Raw genomic sequence first — 20014 nt, 5'->3', positions numbered from 1 at the left:
AAGGGGGAATAACAAATCCTCCAACTTGTCATCCGCATGAAGGGGATACTTTCCTTGATGGAGAGCATTTAACAAAGACATAGCAGAGTGATTGTTGCTGAGTATTTTCTATACCACTATATTTTGATCCATTACTAAAACTTTTATATCAAGAAAGGTCAATCTATACTTTGAACCTATTTCTTTTCACCAATTTCTCTCATAGTGTTTGACAATAACCTAAAAACTAGGTGCTTTATTGAATAGTGTCATTGTTTTAAGGTCAGCACATCAAGCATTTGGTTTTCAAATTCTATTACCATTGCCAGGGTTAGTCTGTGGCAGGACAGAAGCCCACTGGTCGAGGTCATCTGCCAGCAACCGCGCCTTGCTGAGAATAGATCTGTTCACCAGGAGGGTTTGCAGCTCTATTAACATCCCAGCAATTCTGATTAACCGGAAAGATCAGAGAAGAGAGAAGATCGTAAATAGTCTGTTAGTGTTACATTTTAGATATAATCCAAAATAAAATGTTTCTTTTCATCCTAATGTAAAATGTCTTAGAAGACAGAGAAGGAAACATCCCAGTACATACATGGAGTTGTTGAAGTTGTTGACTTGGCCTGGTGTCTCCCCCGGCGTTGGATAGTTCAAACAGGGATTGTTGATGTTACACATCATACCTTGCAGCCAGGGCAGCACGCCAGCCGATGGCATGGCTTTATTTGGGTAATGGCCTAAAGGAATAGATTATTCATCAACCAAGCTTCACCAAGCTAACACATTCTTGTTTGAAAATATAGATGCAGTGATGTCACAAAGGAGGTTAATATGCTTTATGTCCTTGCTAGATCATTACATTTTCTTTAACATTTTCATATATACATTAGTTGTCAGCAATTATGGAAACACACTTTAAAAGCAGTTGTTCACAGCCACAGTGTGAACATATGAGGCTAAAGCAGCTCTATAGGACTGTTCAGAGAGGCCACTACCCACGAGAACCACATAACTCTTGAGGAATATACATCAGTGACATCAACTATCAGCAAATGTGTTGATAATGTGGTGATCACGAATTCAATAAAATCATTCCTTAACCAGAAAGCCTCGATGAATTGAGCTGCTTCAAGGAGGCGAATTGGAGACATCAGCAGAGACCTCAACACCAACAACACCAGATATGCACCAGGCAATCAAAAACATCACAGGCTACAAAAGCAGGAGCTCTTCCATTATGTGTGAGGCCACATTACCAGATGAACTAAACACCTTTTATGCTCGCTTTGATCTCTTCAACAAAGAGTCAGCTGTAAAGTATACTCAACCTCCAGAGGACTGGCCACAGTCAGTATCTACAGCAGATGTGAGACGGGTCCAGCTGAGAGTTGTTGGCACCCGCCTGTTATTTAACTGTGCATGTGTTCTATCTGGTATGCTGAGCAGGCTTTGCATCCCACGCTGCGGATTGGCTGTGCGGTAAAGGAAAGTCCTGCCTAGTTCCTGGGTTTCCCTGTGACAATAACACTGATTGGAGTGGCACGCCACCGCTGCCCCAATCGAGGAGCTCCAGCGAAGTCCGTCTCCTGCTCAAATAGCCTGCTTGGACTGCAGTTCAGGGCAGCTGTCAGACCCGATTAGCTTGCCTCGGTGCCACATGCTTCAGGACTTGTTGTGATTGCCTTGTAGTGTTTGTTGCCTAGCCTTGATAGACGTTGTTGTATGTGGCCTTGTTACAAACTGTGCAAAGGTGAGGAAGTGGGCCAGGGTTTGAGCTCTAAAAACTGATACCGCTCTCAGTAGTTTTGTTTTGTTTAGTTACACTAGTTTCAGGGGTGCTTTAGTTAGAGAAGTTTTTGGTTTAGCCTTTTATTTTTTCTGTAGTAAGAATAGTAATCCCCCCTTTGGAGGATCTCTTTTTGTTATATTCCTTTGTTGATTTCCTCAGCACCCATTGGCCCATTTTCTGTTGTGAGTTCTGTTTGCCTTGTTTTAAATAAATATCCTTTCAAAATACGAATTACATCTGGTTTATGTTTATGTCCCAATACCACTAGCACTGCGGGACATAACAGAGTAAACATCAGTAAAACTGCCGGGCTTGATAACATCCTTGGCCGTGTACCAATCAGCTAGTTGATGTTATTACTGACATTTTTAACATATCACTGTCTCAGCAGAGGGTTCTCACCTGCTTCAAGACAGCCACCATCATCCCTGTAGCTAAAAAGTCTGCAGTGTCTAGTCTGAACAACTATCACCCTGTGGCACATTCTACCAAAGTGCTTTGAGAAACTTGTTCTCCAGCACATAAAGAACAACATCCCAGCCAGACTGGACCCTCAACAGTTTGCTTTCAGAATCAACAGATCCCCTGACGATGCCATCTTCAATGCACTCAACTTAGTTTTCAAACACAAAGACTATGAATAACAATACATACATCAGAATGTTGTTTGTTGATTTCAGCTCAGCATTCAACACAATCTCCCCAATGAAACTCAGCAAACTCAGCACCGTGGGCTTGAGTACCGCACTCTGCAACTGGATATTGGACTTCCTCACAAACAGACCCTAAAGAGTTTAGATTTACGGTCACACCTCCTCCACTCTCAACACTGGAGCCCCCCAGGGCTGTGTGCTCACCCCACTCCTGTTCACTCTGTACACCCGTGCCTGCATCCACAGACACAGAGAGAACTCTGCTGTGAAGTTTGCAGATGACACCACCACCGGATTTCAAACAACAATGAGAATTCATATCGGGAAGAAATTGACAATCTTGCGGTGTGGTGTGCAATGAGCAACCAACTGCTCAATATCAGTAAAACCATGGAGCTGATCGCTGATATTAGAAAAAAGGGGGAAAAGACACACGCTCCTGTCTACATCAGTGGGCTGAGGTGGAGCAGGTGATCAGTTTTAGGTTCTTAGGAATCAGCATCACAGAGGAAAAGAAAGCCTAGAAACTGCTCTATTTCTTAAGGAAATTTTAGAAGACAAACTTCCCATGCCTGTTCTTAATAACTTTTTCAGAGGAAAAATAGAAAGCATCCTGACTGGAAATATCACAAACTGACATGGGATGTGCACGCCCCAGCGGGTGATTAAAACCGCTCAGAAGATCATTGGCTTCTTCCCTCAGGTTATGAGACTCCTCCATTCATCCTCAGCACTCCACCATGTAAAATAGTATTATATCTATGACTTGTTATTTATCCACACGTCTAGTGTATATCATTTTTATATGTATAACATTTGCTTTTTGTGAGTATCATAAAGGGAAAAACAACTTCATCTCATTATACAATGCTATGTTGTAAAATGATAAATCAACCTTGTACTTTGTTCTTCGGCTTTAAATGACTTGCAAAACAGAGTTTATCATTGCAACTGGGCTCATACTTACATTGGCCTTTGTATAGCGGCTTATTGTTGGAACGCACCCACACCAGTATGAAAAAGAGGAACAGAGGCCATAGCACTTCAATCACCAGCCGCACCTGCACAAAGGATAAAAATTTCTTATTTACATAATTTGTTCATGAAATACAGCTGTGCATTTGACTAGCATCATTTGTATTGTTGTCTCATAAATCAAACATGTGACATCACTAATAAAGTCAAAGCAAATCTCTCCAAAGATGGGATGGTGTGTGGATTACATTATTCATTTAGCTGACACTTTTATCCAAAGCGACTTACAATTGCTATACATGTCAGAGCCACCACAACCCCAGATTAGGATTAGGCAAAGAGAAACTGTTTCTGCAGTTGAGATACCAGTAATGATTAACTAAAATTACCTCATGAGGCTGTGAGTAGTAATGTGAGTGTTTACAATGTATCTGCACATGCCATAGTCCATATGTTTTGCTATTAGTCTAGCTTTTACTCTAAGCACTTACAAGACTGAGAGAGCAACCTCTGCTTGTGACTACCCAAGCAAAAGCTATCCCACACTCCTTATCATCTCCTCGCCACATTCAATCCTCTTCTGGATGAAGAGTACCAACCACATCCTCGCTCTAATACAACCACTTCGATATCTGGCAGTAGGTAGCACTCCCGTGTGACACGCCAGGCTTTTATTTCAACCTCAGGGAATGGGTGAAGAGAGAAACCAACAAAGCACAAATGGATAACCTCAAGGCTTTACTTGTTCACTAGGTTGTTTCTCATATTTCCCCTCTCAGTTGGCCTTGAGGTATGTTCTAGAGACAAAGTACCAAGACCTTAGAGTTTGGAGGTTTTACATGTATACCTGAACCACCTTGGGTTATTACAGGTTCAAGCTTCCACATTTACCAAACAACACACGCACATTTTTATTTTTACCACTCCTGTCACTGTGGATACGCCAGAACAGTGCAGCTGCTTTAAACATAAGTCAAGGTAACGTGCACCTCTGAAAACTGAAGACCAAGGAACATTTGTACAACAGTAGATTTACTTCATAAAAGCAATTCATGCCTGCTGTGAAGTGTTTTCGGCAGGAAGTAATATCTACCAGTGGATGACTTCCACTGATACACCGATGCTGCAGCTCATATTTCCTTGACTCTTCAACCCCACACCCTTTGCCATCTAGGTTTTTACGGGTCCCTTGGCACACACTCGCTCAACAACGCCACCCTCCCTGCCCTGCACTCACCCACCGAGCCCTCTCCGCTAACCTCAGCTGACTTCGTCTGCCTGCACACTCATCCCTCACAACATCTCTGGTGGGGTGACCTGCTTAGAGGAATCAGCTGGAAAGCTCCAGTCAGCCAATTTCCTGCTCCTGCTCTGGTAACATGTTCAGACACTGATGACGCACATTAGAACAAATCATAAGAGAAGACATCTGAACTGAGGCTGTTGTCTTCATAAGTGAATCTGGAAGGCAGGCAGAGGGGAGTAAAATACAATAATACATATTGCTTGTTATGCTACAGAAACATGGGAACCTTATGAATTAAAGTAAGGTTTCTGCAGTAGAATACGAATGAGGGTGGATGATTGAACAGCTTTTATTTAGTTCAGTTTAGTATATGGAAATATAGTGAAGGTTTACCTCCTGGGCACTTGCCCTTGAGCAAAGCACTGAACCCCTAACTGTTCCAAGAGCTCCCCCAGTTGCATGTTCATGGTCCTGTGTGTGTGTGTGTGTGTGTGTGTGTGTGTATGTGTGTGTGTGTGTGTGTGTGCATGTTTGTATTTTGTGTGTGAAATTGTAACAAAAAAAAAAAAAGTGCTCTTCTTCATTGCATATATTTCAAAGAAACTAGATAGAATTTCTAATTCTGTCCTTTAATTCCCTCCAGTCTGTGTGTCAGAGAGGATGTAGTTCTGCTGAGAGGGTGAATTATCATAATGTATTCCAAAGAAAAGGCATAGAGAGGGAACACAGAGATCATGGGGACTTTCTCAATGTCTGGCTCCCCAGGCATTTGCCATCGGACACCAGAGTCTTTGTGAATAGATAATCTCCTCCTATGAAATTATGTGAAATACTGGACCATAAAATCAGTTTCATGCCTGTTATAAAATCTTAAAATGCTTGGTGAGGCATTCATATAATTGGTCATTAACCTCCACAAGCCCTCCAGAAGCACCATTGTCCTTGCTAACTCCCACTGGTTTTGTCTAATAACAATATTTCATGTTGACATTGGCCAAATATCCTACATTCCATCCACAAAACCGCCACTGTCCCCTTACATATTCCAGGGAAAAAGGATACCGCCGTGTTCTTTCTGCTGGTTGATAAAATTAACAAGGGGAATGTTTCCCAGATACAAAGTTGTAAAACTGCAAATTACTTTGCCTTGAGTTATTCCAAGAAAGTAGGAACTTTGATGAAAGTGGATTTTTTGAGAAGATGCCTTTTGTTCTACTCTGGCAACAGGCACACTGCTGTGCTTGAACCCCTAACAAAACTGGTGGGTGGATGTGACTCCTATCATCACTGCAAGGGTATAAATCAGAAGAACACACTTTAGCTCTTTGTAACAGCTATATCGGCCTCAGAAATTACTCACAAGGCTAACTAGATTCCATGAAAACTTGACCTGACCCTTGGAACGCTACTGCGACACATGGTGTAACTGTTATCTTCCTGCAGCATGTGACCTCCTGGCCAATGTGGGTGACATCAGAGGCAATAATATTCACCTTATATCATTATTAATCATATTAATGTTTAAAATTCTAGATATAAATTTACAGTGCAGCTTTATCTGCATTCTTTATATTCAGCAAGTATGTGCATTTATTTAGACTAAACCTTCATTTTCTTTAAAGAGTTTAACATAAGCTATAGATGAGACCCTACTATAAACTAGAAAAGGCTGAATTATCTGAAGAAAAGTTAAATGTGCTGGCTTACTCTGTAAATCACAGATGCATTGCAAACAGGTTAGAATGTGTTGAAATGTTAATTGTTTGCATCTGAAATGTTTCATGGAAGTAGCAGTTTGACAAGTGTCAGATAAAGTTGAAGCCCTGAAAGTGTGTTTTGAAGCGTAAGAGCAGAAAGCCGTTGAAATCAGTTGTGCATTCGTGACTGCTGAAAGCATTTTAATTTTGAAAGACAACCCCTGTAAGCAGTGGAATTGTCAGTTCACATGTAAACACATAAAGTAGGTGAACTAACGTCTGAAGCACAATCAGCGAAAGCAGTTGAACTGTCAGGGAAAAATGAAAGGAGCTGAAATGTGAGTTGAACTGTTAACAATGAAAGCAGTTAAAATCTGCACTGTCAAAAGGTGAAGTGTTTGTATGTACAACCCGTTCTCACTCCCTGACTCGCCACATATGGACGCATGGTCAAGAGCCATCGTCGTCAGTTTGTAACGCACTGGGGATCCCTTTAGTGTCATAGTTCAACGTAGTGGGGAGAAGCCCTGTAGCATCAGTTTTTGACGGTAAAGGAGGGCCAGAACCTGGACTTTGAACCAGGAGACTGGGGTTCGTGTCCTGTGTGAAGCAACAAGTGAACATTAAATATTTTTATTGAAGTTAGGCAAGTTACGTAAACTGATGTAAGCGACGTTAGTTAACTTACGTGTTAACTGACGTACATAGTTATTTTAACTCAAACCATGATCTTTTCCTAAACTTAACCCAGTAGTTTTCTTGCCTAAACCCAACCAAATACTTTTTGTGCCTAAACCTAACAAAAGTGCAACGTTTCACAACTTTAATAACGCGCCGTTTCAAAATGGCGGTTTGGAAACGCTAGCGTTTTATTTTGAAAGTCTAACCGGACGTTGCATATTTATTGTTTTACTTATTGTCCTAAACGTCAATAAATGATGCAAAAGGGGTACGCAGGTCGTTAAAAAGCGACGCCAAAGGGCCTTGACCAAGCGTCAATATGTGACGAGTCGGGAGTGAGAACGTGAACTTGTTGGTATGTAAGGCATGACAGTAGTTTAAATGTCAGTTGGAGTAGCTGAGCTTTCATTTAAAGATTTAAAATTAACAGCCTTTAATTTTCTGGTAATATTTTTTGCAAACTGCAAAGACACTAAACCTTTGGATAACATTGCTGGGGGACAGGCTGTGATAGTGAGTTTGCAAGAAAAGCCACAAAGAGTACTTGCCCTTCAAACAAAGCATTTAACATTCGTCACTCCCTATCCCGCTCTATCAGGCCAAAGACTGGCTTTGTTAGAACTAAAATACAGGCAGTGTGACATAATGTGCACAAGAGATAGATCTCCAAAAATTGAAGGTGACACTTCGAATTGGTCGGCATTAAGGCGAGATTGTTCTTGTTCTCTAGTGGGAGAGTTAAAGGCAGCTTACTTCTATAGGAGACAATTTTCGTAGTAAATCCCTCCTATTACCTCCCCTCCCATGAATAACTTACACGCCCTTGATAACACAACCATGGGACCACATCCTCATTTTCCCTCCATTGCTGACCAATTTCAGCAGATCTACGCTGATTTGCAATGGGGGTTGGTGAGCACAAGTGTACCTTTTGTCTCTTCCGGAGAGTGAAGTTCTTCCACAGGAGCAGAGTGAACTGCGTCAGGAGACCCATTACGGCTTATCCTGGCAATATCCTGCCAAAGCGTCACTATGGCAACTGGCCCACTTAATAAACCCTGGAGGGAATAAAAGGCAGAGTTTGGTTTTAATACAGAGGAGCAATGCATCTTGGGGCAGTGCCACTAATCATTCACTTCCCCAGGCTTATGGCGCAGCACCTGTTCTAAGAATTATTATCACCTACACTCAGCAAATCTCAGGATGGGACAATGTGGGGCACACGGAGGTTACGCAGTTTGGTATAAGAATCTTTATTAAAGACCATGTGGTTGTTTTACTTAATGAACTGCATATAAAGCTATTCAAAACCCATATCTCTTTTCTTTTGCTCTTAAAGGGGGATGAGGCAATGTAAACTGCACTCTTTGTCTCGTTAACTACCGCTGTGCTACAAAGTCTCTGTCAGTTAATCAGTCTCTTTTTTTTTGGGTGACCAGAGTAAAATAAAAGAAAACACATTACATGGGCCTCACTTTTCATGTGGACCAAAGATTGCTGTAAAATGTTTATTGAAGGTTTTATTAGCCACTGAACAGCGATTACACAGATAATAAACAAATAGATCTGCCGTGGCATTTTTACACTGCTACATCAAGTATGACCTTTATTAAAAACTACGCAACTGACGGTCTCCTTTGACTACAGTCCACTCATTGGTCGGGGTTGAGGTCCACTTAATTGCTACAGGAATGTTTGGTTTTTAAGAGAGTTTTTACCAATTTACAGTTTACATTCAAAACACATTCCAGTAATGCCAGACTGGGACACATGCTGTGACTGTTATCGTCCTGCAGCACGTGATCTCCTGGCCAGTGTGGGTCCTCTCTCTTGATTCACTAATTGTGCCCTGGTTGTCTTGTTTACTTGCTGCAGACTGGTGTATGTCTTAAGGTTTGTTAAGGCTTGCTTAAAGGTATGCTGTTGCCCTGGATCTGTTGTTTACTTGAATCCCACTACACATTCCCTAGAGGGGGCCTTTGTCTCCTGCTGCCAGGCCGTGAGGGATGACTCTTACTTACTCCTTCCTTCCTACATATGTATTTGCACATATGTCCATGTATGTGTATATATACACAAACATGTACATATATATATATATATATATATATACACACATTTACACAAATTTATTACGTATGATAAACAGTAACAACTGCATTAACTTGCAAAAAAAATACAAATGCAAGAAGGAGCTTTAAAAATATGGTGCAGAGCACTTCAACTGATGCTCTGTGGGGACTTTGAAGATTACAGTATGTGTACAAGGTGGGGCAGGTGGGGATGGGGATGGACTTTTTAGCCCAAGGGTAGTCCTGACAAATGCGCCACCTTTTAACGCTCCATTTCCTCTTTCTGTACAGGTTCCATCTTCCCTCTGTGTGTTTACATTATTTACTGCTACTTCATGGATGTTTTATTTACTGTCAAGGGAAAGTTGAGGCTTCCTCGACTTCCAAATGGCCAAATAAGCACTCTAATGGGCTAAAGAATTAAAGTGCTCAAGGCCATTCAATAATCTAGAAGGTTAAGTGGCATACGATCTTCTGACAAACATTTTGTTCTGTTGGGAATACCAATCTCTACTGTACATTACTGATGGTGTTAAGCTCTCAAACGCATCCCAAATTTTTGACATTTACCAGAGATTTGTGTAGGATAAATGTCCCACAATCACACCACCTCCTCCACAGTATTTTACCTGGAAGTGCACTATTCATGATTTGCTTTAGCTCTCAGTTCATACCTTACTTTGTCGTTGGAATGAGTGGGTGGTTAGGGAAGTGAACAAGAGTAAAAAGGCCTGACTCTTTACAGAGAGGCTCTACACTCAACCCATACGTCAAAAAATGTGTGTGCCTGAGTTGGGTTGTTATCTGAGAAAAGAGATATGTCTGTAAAAGGCAGTGTGTGTTTGTGTGTGTGTTGGGGGGCTCCCAGCTCAAGGACTCTTTTTCAATACCACATCTAAAGACCAGATAACAAGCAACAAGAGAGGGTATGATTGTGATTTGCATTGCAGCTGCAAAAACACAATGTACACAGCACTCCAGAGAACAAAAACCAGTGTGAAGAGTGTTTCCCAGATCATTATTTTAATCTACGACTAGGAGCACAGAGAATAATTGAAATAAGTTATTTTTGCCACTTTTTAGACTTGTTTTTCACAAGACTGTGGCCATCAGGCGCTGGCATCAGCTCTTCACGGTATCATTAGTTCCAAAGAAAGCCCCAAGAAAGGAGCGAGGAAGAGAGAGAATGGAGCGATACAAAAAAGGAAAGCAAAGTATTGAGAGGATATAAGTGCTGATGCATGCCTGGCATTTGCGGACTAGGGACAGCAAAGTGCATTATTTCAGCCCCTAGGATGATGGAAAGAGTAAACAGATATTTGTCATACAGCATGCGAGCAGAGGATGGCAGAGAATGCCTGCGACATCCGTTACAAGGGGGCCGCTATAGCCCTCTGAAGGGTATAATGGTCCCTGTGCTCCTTCATTCAATCTGTCTTTTTTTTCTCTTTCTCTAACTCTGTCTCTATCATAAGCTCCGCTACAACCCCACTGCAGCAGGATATCACACTGTACCACTGTGAGGGGGTAGGTTCAAGGAGATACTTATGGAATTTGTTTTAATTGCAGGTGATTTGTTATGATTTGATATATTTGGATCTCTTTTAGCTCATTGGCTAATCTTCCTATAGTCCACATATGATGAACCTCCAAGCTTGTTTTTTGGGTTTTTCTTTCCTTCCAAACACCAGCATGATCCCTGATCACGTTGCTTTAGTTCATTGTACAACAATAATCTAAACTGATTTCTAAAAACGACACTAAGAGAACAAAGGCTTTTTAAATTATAGCGTACAATGGTGTACAAAAGATCCTTAACACTTTAGAGAGATAATTCATTGTTCTCTGTTAGAGGAAATTTGTTTCCAACACCTGTACACACATAAGCACAATTAAGGAACAGTAAACTAACACAACATCATAGAAATAGGGAACATAGAACAGCCACAAGAACATGGGAATGTTTGAGTGTTGTTGTTGCTACAGTTTGTTAAGGGCAGTGATGGCAGAAGGCACGAAGCGCTTACTGTAGCATGCTTTTTTTACAGATCACAGATCTGTATCTGTGTAAGTGCTCTGCGTATGATGGCAGTGTCAATGAGGGCTGGGAGGTTGGGAGTAGTTAGACCAATAACTGATAACTGTAGGTCACAGCAGGTCACTATAACTCACTGTCAGTTCACTTTAAATATTCAAGGATGAAGGTAGTTAATTTATCATTATACAACACGTTTGTATTACATATAATATAATATATAATATTGAGCTTAGTATGGAGGGTGGAGGTTGCAACAGAAATTGTACAAACAAATATCGTCAAACAAAAAAGTATGCATTACAATCGATTCTAATGTGACCCAGTTTTATGGCTATGAACCCAGTGGCCCTGGATAATCAAGCTGCAGTCCAGTCTCTAGGCTGGTGATGTAGCTTTATGTCTGGGACAAAAGCATCATCATAATGTTTTCATAAGGTATATGCAAATGGCTTTCATTTTCAATTCAGCATTACAACTATAGTTCTCTGTCTGGTTCAGTTGTAGCTCTTTCACAAGTTTCAGCCACAATCGAAGCCAGTGGTACCTGTTAACCCAGGTTCACGGCCACAACATCCATAGGCTTTCGACAGTATGCACTGCACTTTCAACAGCCAGCGGTAGCTTACTATACTAGCTATCAGCACCCTGCCCTCCCTGGGGCACCTCTCTTGCCTCTACCTGCCGAGCTGATAGAGAAGAGAGCTTACTGACCCAAAGATGGATCTTGATTATCTTTTAGACCCGCACACTGAATACTCAGCAATATAAGTACAACGTCCTTTTGGAATGCAGTATTTAGTTTCGGAGGGAGTTCATCTCATCTATCAGCCTTGTCCCCACTATCACCAGCTGTACACAGCAGCAATGCAAGCTTTTAAAATGGCAACATAGCCTGTCTGTCTGCTTACACAAAGAACAATATTCGATATTATGAATGATCTAATGACCTGACATCAGATGAAATAATCCCAAACCATTGCAAGAGATTTAAAGGGGTAATATGTAGTTTTCAGCGGCCACAGACAGACAGGTAGACAGCTTCACACAACATGCTGAAAACTCAGGTAAACTTCCACTGCAACGTTACAGTAATATTTTTATCAGCTTGAGGTTGAACTAATCCATGCTCGTCAACAGAGACGTGCACAGAAATTTTTGGTATGAAAAAAAAGGGCACTTATCATAATTATTTATTAATTTATTTAAAACAAAACATTTAATATATTAAATCTGACTTCTTTAGCAATTTATTTTAATTTCCCCACACTCACGCAATTGTTTAATACTCAACATTTTTACTTTCTACAAAATAATCTGTTCACACAGAGACTATGGACCTCTTTATTATTCACTAGGTTTATCAAAGGAGCAGGCAACAGCAAAGGAAACTATGCCACAATGTACATGTTTTCTATGCTACTAGTATTCATTTATAATAAATGAATGCACCAAGGAGAGGGACATAGTTTCACTAATAATTTGTTTATTTTTCACAAGGCAATAAATCGTTTTAATTATTTTGGTGTTATTGGAATACATAGGCCTAACAATTCAAAATAAAATAAAAACATCTTCATACTAAACTGTGGCATTGTGCTGCAGGCATGATTCAAATTAATTTTATTTATACATTTTTGTTTCATAAGCAAGTAAACCTTCAGCTTCCCATAGCCAAGGAACAGGATACTGAATTGCCTGAATACATTAATGTATAGATCTATGCTAAAATTATTAAGTTACTTTTTAAGGCACTTTTTTCATGGAGTGGTCAATTTTGAGATTTTGATTTATTTTGCTTCCATGTCTTCTTTTACTCTAATGGAATGGACATGGTATAAACGTCAGCTAACTTATTACATCAGCTCAGCTCATGAGTCGTGCATGTTAGCAAGACAAAGGCTTGTATTTGCTTTTGTCTTCTGGCTAATTAGCGGTTAACTCGAGGCACTGGTAGTTTAGTCTTTTGTACATCACCACTCACCTCTACGGAAGCCCTAAGCGGCCATCGATTCAAATATTTTTTTACTTTGTTTTCCCGTGTTAATGAGATAATTTTCTTGTGATCTTGAGAGAACAAAACATTAGTTTAACACTGTGGTTGAATGGTAACTTCAGTGAGAATATCAGTTTCACTGATTAGCTCAGTTGGTAGAGCACAAGTTTCATACACTTGCAATGGTGGGTTTGATCCTCACTGAACACCAACTTTTTTTTTTTTCTTTTCTTTTTTTCAGTTCTTCTGCAGAGACTGTTTTACATGCTCATTATAAAGCGCGTGCTGGACTGTGTACATCCGGGCGTTTATTTACTTTATAACAGTTTGACCGCATACAGTAAGTAACGTTATTGAGGTGAATGGCTCTTCCTCCGTGTTGTTGTTGTCCTGCGCCGTCTTGTTGCAATATTGTATATTATGTTGGTCATGTTAGTTACTAGGGGTGTAACGATCCATCCATATCGATCGACTAATAATTAACAATCTAATATAGTCGATTTAAAATGAAAACATCGATACATATCATCATTTATAAGATACGCCTTTATTTTGAAATCCCATAGCACGCCTGTGTCTTTAATTCCATTCACGTGGCTCCTTCCTAAACAATGCTAGCGGCGCCAGGCTCATGGCAGGTAGCCAGGGAAAAGGACGAGGAAACTTACTCCCCTCTTGGGAATAAATCAGCGGTATGGAAATAATTTGGATTTTCGAAGAAAAGATGGGTCAACAGACAAAGCACATGCCGTATGCAAACAATGCCATTTCGAGATAAAATACTCAGTAAACACAAAGAACTTTGCTGGGCACCCAAAGAAGAAGCCATTGACCGCCATGCTAGTGCTATCGTTAACGTGTCTGATGCCTGCTCACCAGCTTTGACCAGAATTTTTCCGCAAAAACTGAACCACAACTCCAAAAGAGCAATGAGTATAACAGCTGCCATTTCTTAATTAATTTGCATAGATATGAGGCCCTACAGTGTTGTCGAGAATGACGGTTTTCGTGAGCTACTGCCAACTCTGGAGCCGAGATATGCAATTCCATCGAGACAGCACTTCAGTCAAATGTGCATACCAGGTCTGTACAATCAAATTAAAGATGAGATTAAATGTGACTTAATGAACGCAGGAAGAGTCGCTATTACTACAGATGGATGGACATCATGTACAACAGAAGTGTATGTAGCTGTGACCTGTCATCATATTGACACCGACTGGCAAATGAAGAACTAACGTTATGTTCTGCAGACACGCATTTTGAACAACTCACACACAGGAGCAAATTTTGGGACAGTTTTGAAAGAAGCATATTAGGAGTGGAATATAGGCGACAAAAAACCCGCGCTTGTAACAGATGCCAGCAACATGTCCGTGGCCAGAGCAGAGGCAAGTCTATAACCGCACACCAAATGCTTCTGACATACTATAAACTTGGCCACACAGAAGGGCCTGAAACGTGTTGGTGCAGCACGTCTTTTGGGCAAAGTGAGACTGATCGTGTCATTTTTTTACCGGAGCGCGGTTGCAACCACAGTTTTGAAAGAGCAGCAGAAGTTGCTTGGAATCCCAGAACACAAGCTAAAACAAGACGTAAGCACACGCTGGAACCATTCATTTGACATGTTAGAACAGTTTTTGGAGCAACAAGCGTGTGCTTCACTCCTGGACACAAAACTAAGGAAAGGCGCAAATGACATACATAAACTCAACGAAAGTGACACATCACTACAGCTGAAGACTTACACTACAGGTGAAGCTACTCGGACCAGTGAAAAGTGCCACCATCATCATGTGTGAGGAACTTCAGCCCACTGTGTCTGTCATTGCACCACCTAAAGCTAAATTGTTGGAGCACTTCAGTATCTCAGAGGAAGACTCCACTTTAGTAACAGAGATAAAGCAGACTATGGCCTGGGAGCTCGAACAGCGATACGTGGACGTGCAGCAAGTCCTGCATAGAGCATCTGCCTTAGATCCAAGGTTCAAGAAGCTGCCATTTGTAAGTGAGGAGGAGAGGTGTGCAACCTTCCACTGTCTCATACGTGAGGCTGCAGAGCTGTGGGACCAGAAAGTAAGATCATATTTTATTTTGTCTCTTTGTAGTAATGTTTTAGAAATGCATAAACTATTCATGAATAAAATGTTCATCGCTTGTTTTTGTTCTTTCCATTTTTCTTTTGTGTGTGTATGTTTATTTTTGTTTAAATCATTTACAGAGTGACACAGTGGCACATGTTGAGAATACACTTCTTCACTCATCTGGTGACCAAACTTCTGCTGATCAATCTGATTTGGTGCCTGTGTCCCAGGCTTTTTCCTTTTTGTGGAAACTGTTATTGACTCAATGCTATAAAGAAGTGATATGGTTAATAATACCTAACACATGTTTTTAGTACAGAAAAATATATTTTGTCTTCTGAAATCATTAAGTCTTGTGTTCTGTGTCATTTTAGAATATGTTCCTGCTTCCATTAAGTCAAAGACACTTGAAGATCTCTTTGGTGACACCTTCTGCACTGTGGACCCTAGCCAGACTGTCAAGACCTCTAGAGAGCTAGCCCATGCTGAAGTTGCAAGACACTGCATCTTTGATCCAGGGAGGTAATGTTTTAGAGTGGTAGAGAGTTCAACAGACTGAGCTTCCTCTCCTGGCAAACCCTGCCAAAACATACCTTTGCATTCCTGGTACTATTGTTCCTTCTGAGCATGTATTTAGCACTGCAGGTGACCGTTCAGAATGCAGTGTTTTGTCTCCTGAACATGTCGATCAGTTGTTTTTTTTAAAGAAAAACCTCTCAAAGAAGAGCACTGATGGACATACTTGACTGTTGTAGAGATTCCATAGTAAGCTATGATCCAAGTTGTCATCAAACTACTGATGACTACATGCAAAGGAAGTATTTTACTTGTTCAATATGCAGAAATGCGAAATTGTTTACATTTGCTTTGTAGTGATATTTTGATTTGGTAAAGAAAACTTTATATCCCAAAGTAGTAGTGGATAGCTATGATGCGTTTTTATGGAGTTCTTTCTTAAACAGAGAATGGGGGTGTGGCTAATAGTCGGACGTATACATTACCATGACGACCAAAAAGTGACCGGCTGGAGTGTTCACTAACGATATGCTGTCACTACACTGTAAAGTTTATAACGTTACACTGTCTGGCAGGAGTAGCTATTACTTACCCGTGATAGAAACTAATGTGCGTGTATCAGCTGTTACTAATCATACAGTCGATGGTCCTGTTACGCACTGCACACGATAACTCCCACTACCTTTTATGGTGTGCTTACTTTACCGCGGGGGTGTGGTGGGTGCCTTCGCCGATGCATTGGTAAAACGGCCATCAGTAAATTGCATGTTGCAGACTGTATATAAGAAAGTGGCAGGTGAAAGTGCGACGCGTTTTCTGTCATCTGTCCTCCAACACCACACGCACAAATGCCATAATGAAAATGAACAGCACATTGAACCAAGAGGAGGAAACTAAAAACTAAAATGAAGACCCTCTGTTGGCTAACTTTCTGCAGTAACTATGCTAGCTAACTACGCCTGTCTAACTCCAAATAAGTTAACTTAGCTAATTAAACTAGAAAGACAAACCAACAATCGGACACAGAGAGACATACCTACTGTAAGTTCTAAGTAAATTACATGATAAATTGGTTAGCTAGCTCACAACCATGTTTATCGGTTTGATGCTCTGACTTAATGGGGCGTGACGGCGTGACAGTTTTTTAATGAGGCACGACAGTGCGCCTGCTCAAGCTTGGAGTTTTAACAATTAAGGAACTTTGAGCACAAAATTAAGCCATCTGTCAAAAAATATTTGGCGAACTATGTCGGTAATCAACATTATGAGGAAATGACTCTGAAATATCATAGAAATGTCAAACTTTAAAGTTAGTTAACTGATTTAAAAAAAACATTTGCACTGAAACATGAGAAATGTGGCACTATAGTGAACAACAGGTCATCTATTTTCTTTTATTAAAAAGAGATTGTTTTTCTTTTAAATGTATGGAAGAGCTCCATAATAAATTTGTCAAATCATATTTTAGTTGTATTTGTTGTGAATTGGTATAAATCTAACTGAATGTGTTAAATGGCCATATGATATTGTCTCATATCGATCGCAGGCCCCTGAATTGAGTCAAATCGAAATTGTATCGTGGCAGGCTTTCTGATATTTGCAAATATTGTATTGTTGCCCAAAGAATCAATATAATATCATATCATGACGAAACTTGTGATTTACACCCCTATTAGTTACAGCGAATGAGATGGTGGAGAAGCTGTGTAACTTTACTTGACTATCGGTAAAATGACAATTAATCTAAATTGAATGTTACGAAGCAAACATTAGCTGACTGCCCTGCCTTACATCACTGTAGGCTAATGTTAGCATAAACAAATTGCTCCACATTTGCTTTGTACCATGACATAATTTCTTGAAGGCTAAATCAACACTTTGACATAATACTGGTGGTACAAAGGATAGTAATACTGGTCACATTGGCTGGTGAAGTCATGTAGAAGCGATACAACTTTGCAACGGATAGCGTTAGCTACTGCTCGGCGAACATGACTCAGCGTTACTCCAGTTTTTCTGATGTTGACTGTTTTCAGCCGACATCATCTGAATCTCATTTGATCTGATGGTCTTCAGCACATAAAACTTTATTGTTGTTTTTATCCTTACGTGGAGTTTGTGTTGTGTTGGGAGCAAGTTGTTTTATGGTGTTAGTGGACTGCATGTCGTTAGCTGCGGTGTTGTCGCGGTAGTCAGAGACAGGCTCAGGAGAGCGCACAGGGCTACAACCCGAATTCTACTGTGCCCCCCACAAACAATGCTATTACATTTAATTAGTTTAACTTTTTTGTTACAGATTCTAAATGTGTGCACACCAACAAATAAAAAAAGTCCACATTGGAAGCAGAATTAGGTAAAAGAAATAATATTACACACCTATTCACTTACTTGCTTCACTAACAGGAACATAGAGCCAATTGCTTATTTGGACTGAATAATTATGCTATTCTTGAGAGGACAATGCTGTAACATCATGCTGCTGCACTCTGGTGTCAGCAGCCCTGGCACTTTTGAGGATAACCACATAAATATTTTTGGAATTTGGTCACACCTGTATAAAGGATCTTTTTTTGGCAGAGCAAGAGTGAAAAGGAAGTGTGCTGCCATTTCATTACTTGCGTATTAAATATATTTCAGGCCCTCAAATGAGTAGACTAACCAGGTTGATTGATAACAGCTCATTTGTAGTTTGAATCCTACACGCACGCGCTGAGTAAAAGTGTGTACATGCTATAAATTCCACATATTGCAGCACAAACCATCAACCCTAACAGCAACCAGTATCTTGAAAAAATAAGTGTTTCTACTTAATTTAACCTTTTTACACCAAATACTGCCTTTAATCGCTGAGACTTTAAGCTGTGGGTCTGTCAAAATGATATCACTGATATTGAGGCAGTCATTACAGGTAATTAGTTTTAGCGAAGTAATATTTCTAAGCTCTGGTAACTGTGCTTCCTGGGGCAACCTGTCAATCACTTTTAGCAGCCAATTACTCATTCATTAGAAACAAATGGAAATGATAAATAAAAAAATACAGGGTAAATGTTAGCACTTAATGAATCATCAAGACATGTCATTCAAGAAGAAATTATTTTGCACAAGCACTATACATTAGAAAGGTACATCAACACTCTACTGTTAGTTTACAGCAGTCTAGGCTCTGGTGTAAATAATTAACATAGGAGTAATGTGCTCAGCAGAGGCTAAAGTTCACTGTCTTTCCCCTTCTGACTCGGTGAACAAGCCATTAGAATATGAGCTTATTCAAATTCCCTGATATTTGGTCTGTAACTAGATAAAAGTGCTTAATTTTCTGGTGTTATTCAGTAACACAGAGACATCCACTGAAATCATTTCATTCCTTCTCAGCTACGCTATTTCCATGTTAAAAGCAGCCAGTTTATTAAATGCTTTCAAATAAGATGAGCAGTTCTCAGGGCACTCTATTTGATCCGCTGCAGACAAGACAGGAGGAGGAAAACAGAGACAAGCGCATAGATACCCAGGCCTGAGCCCGAGCTAGCCTCGGGAGTAGGGAGCGAGCTACAATAACAACAACAGCAGAAGAAAGAGAGCATCACAGGAGGCTTGGCTACATAACATGTGTCCTGTTAGAGAAAACAAACTGTCAAAAACAACCTACCTCCAAGCTGTTTGGTTTTCACCCCTCAGCACATCTCGGGGCCTAAAGATGGACAGTTTTAACTGCCGGCACTTATGACTCACACAAAAAGCTACGCTTTTACCATCTCTCTTCCTCTATCTCCCTCTCTCTCTCACACACACACTCCCCTTTTACCTACAGGTACAAAATATGCAAATGACCTCTGCTGAGCCGGTAGTAGGGACCGTAGCCACAGGAATACCGCAGCCGGGAAGCACACAGGTGGTGTACATTACACAGTGCGTTCCCTTAAGCTTAGCCCTGAACACACATGCCTGCTTCTTGTAGCCCTGTCTTAGTCACCTGACGAGGCGAACAGGGTGAGCGGGAGCACTGACCTACACTTCGCTGGCCTTGTTTTTGCATTCATGGGCCGTGTAAGTTTGTCCCACGCGGTGTCTCGCAGTAAACTTTGAAATTTAGTCACCTGTTGGCTTAGCACAAATTATTCATGAGCTAATTAGTCCTGAAACTTTTTTTTTTTTTAATAAGTGAAGCGTCAATTAGAAAGGCTAGAGACCAGATGGGATCATGGGAAGTGCGCTTTATTTACCGTGAGACAGAGAGAGCTGAGCTGAAAATGTTGACGATGTTGTTGATGAACAACTGAATGTGTCACATGGG

The 20014-nt window shown here is 40.6% G+C and overlaps 1 protein-coding gene across 2 annotated transcripts in view; it reads right to left on the bottom strand.

Annotated features, from left to right (window-relative positions):
* LOC119911855 (phospholipid-transporting ATPase ABCA1-like) overlaps positions 1-19697 on the bottom strand; it is a 172056-nt gene extending 152359 nt beyond the window's left edge. For both annotated transcript variants that reach the window (XM_038730823.1, XM_038730824.1), the window contains exons 1-5: positions 19370-19697; positions 7949-8078; positions 3389-3482; positions 575-716; positions 300-427 (exon numbers count right to left, since the gene is read on the bottom strand). In XM_038730823.1, the coding sequence (XP_038586751.1) occupies positions 300-427; positions 575-716; positions 3389-3482; positions 7949-8014 (430 nt within the window). In that variant the 5' untranslated portion in view covers positions 8015-8078; positions 19370-19697. The remainder of the gene's footprint in view (positions 1-299; positions 428-574; positions 717-3388; positions 3483-7948; positions 8079-19369) is intronic.
* Positions 19698-20014: the final 317 nt, after the last annotated feature.

Source organism: Micropterus salmoides, unplaced genomic scaffold (assembly GCF_014851395.1).
Source record: "Micropterus salmoides isolate LMB-PRFRI ecotype aquatic unplaced genomic scaffold, ASM1485139v1 Ms_hic_scaffold_2, whole genome shotgun sequence".
NCBI classification, from domain to species: Eukaryota; Metazoa; Chordata; class Actinopteri; order Centrarchiformes; family Centrarchidae; genus Micropterus; species Micropterus salmoides.
This window is presented reverse-complemented; position numbering and strand designations above follow the sequence as displayed.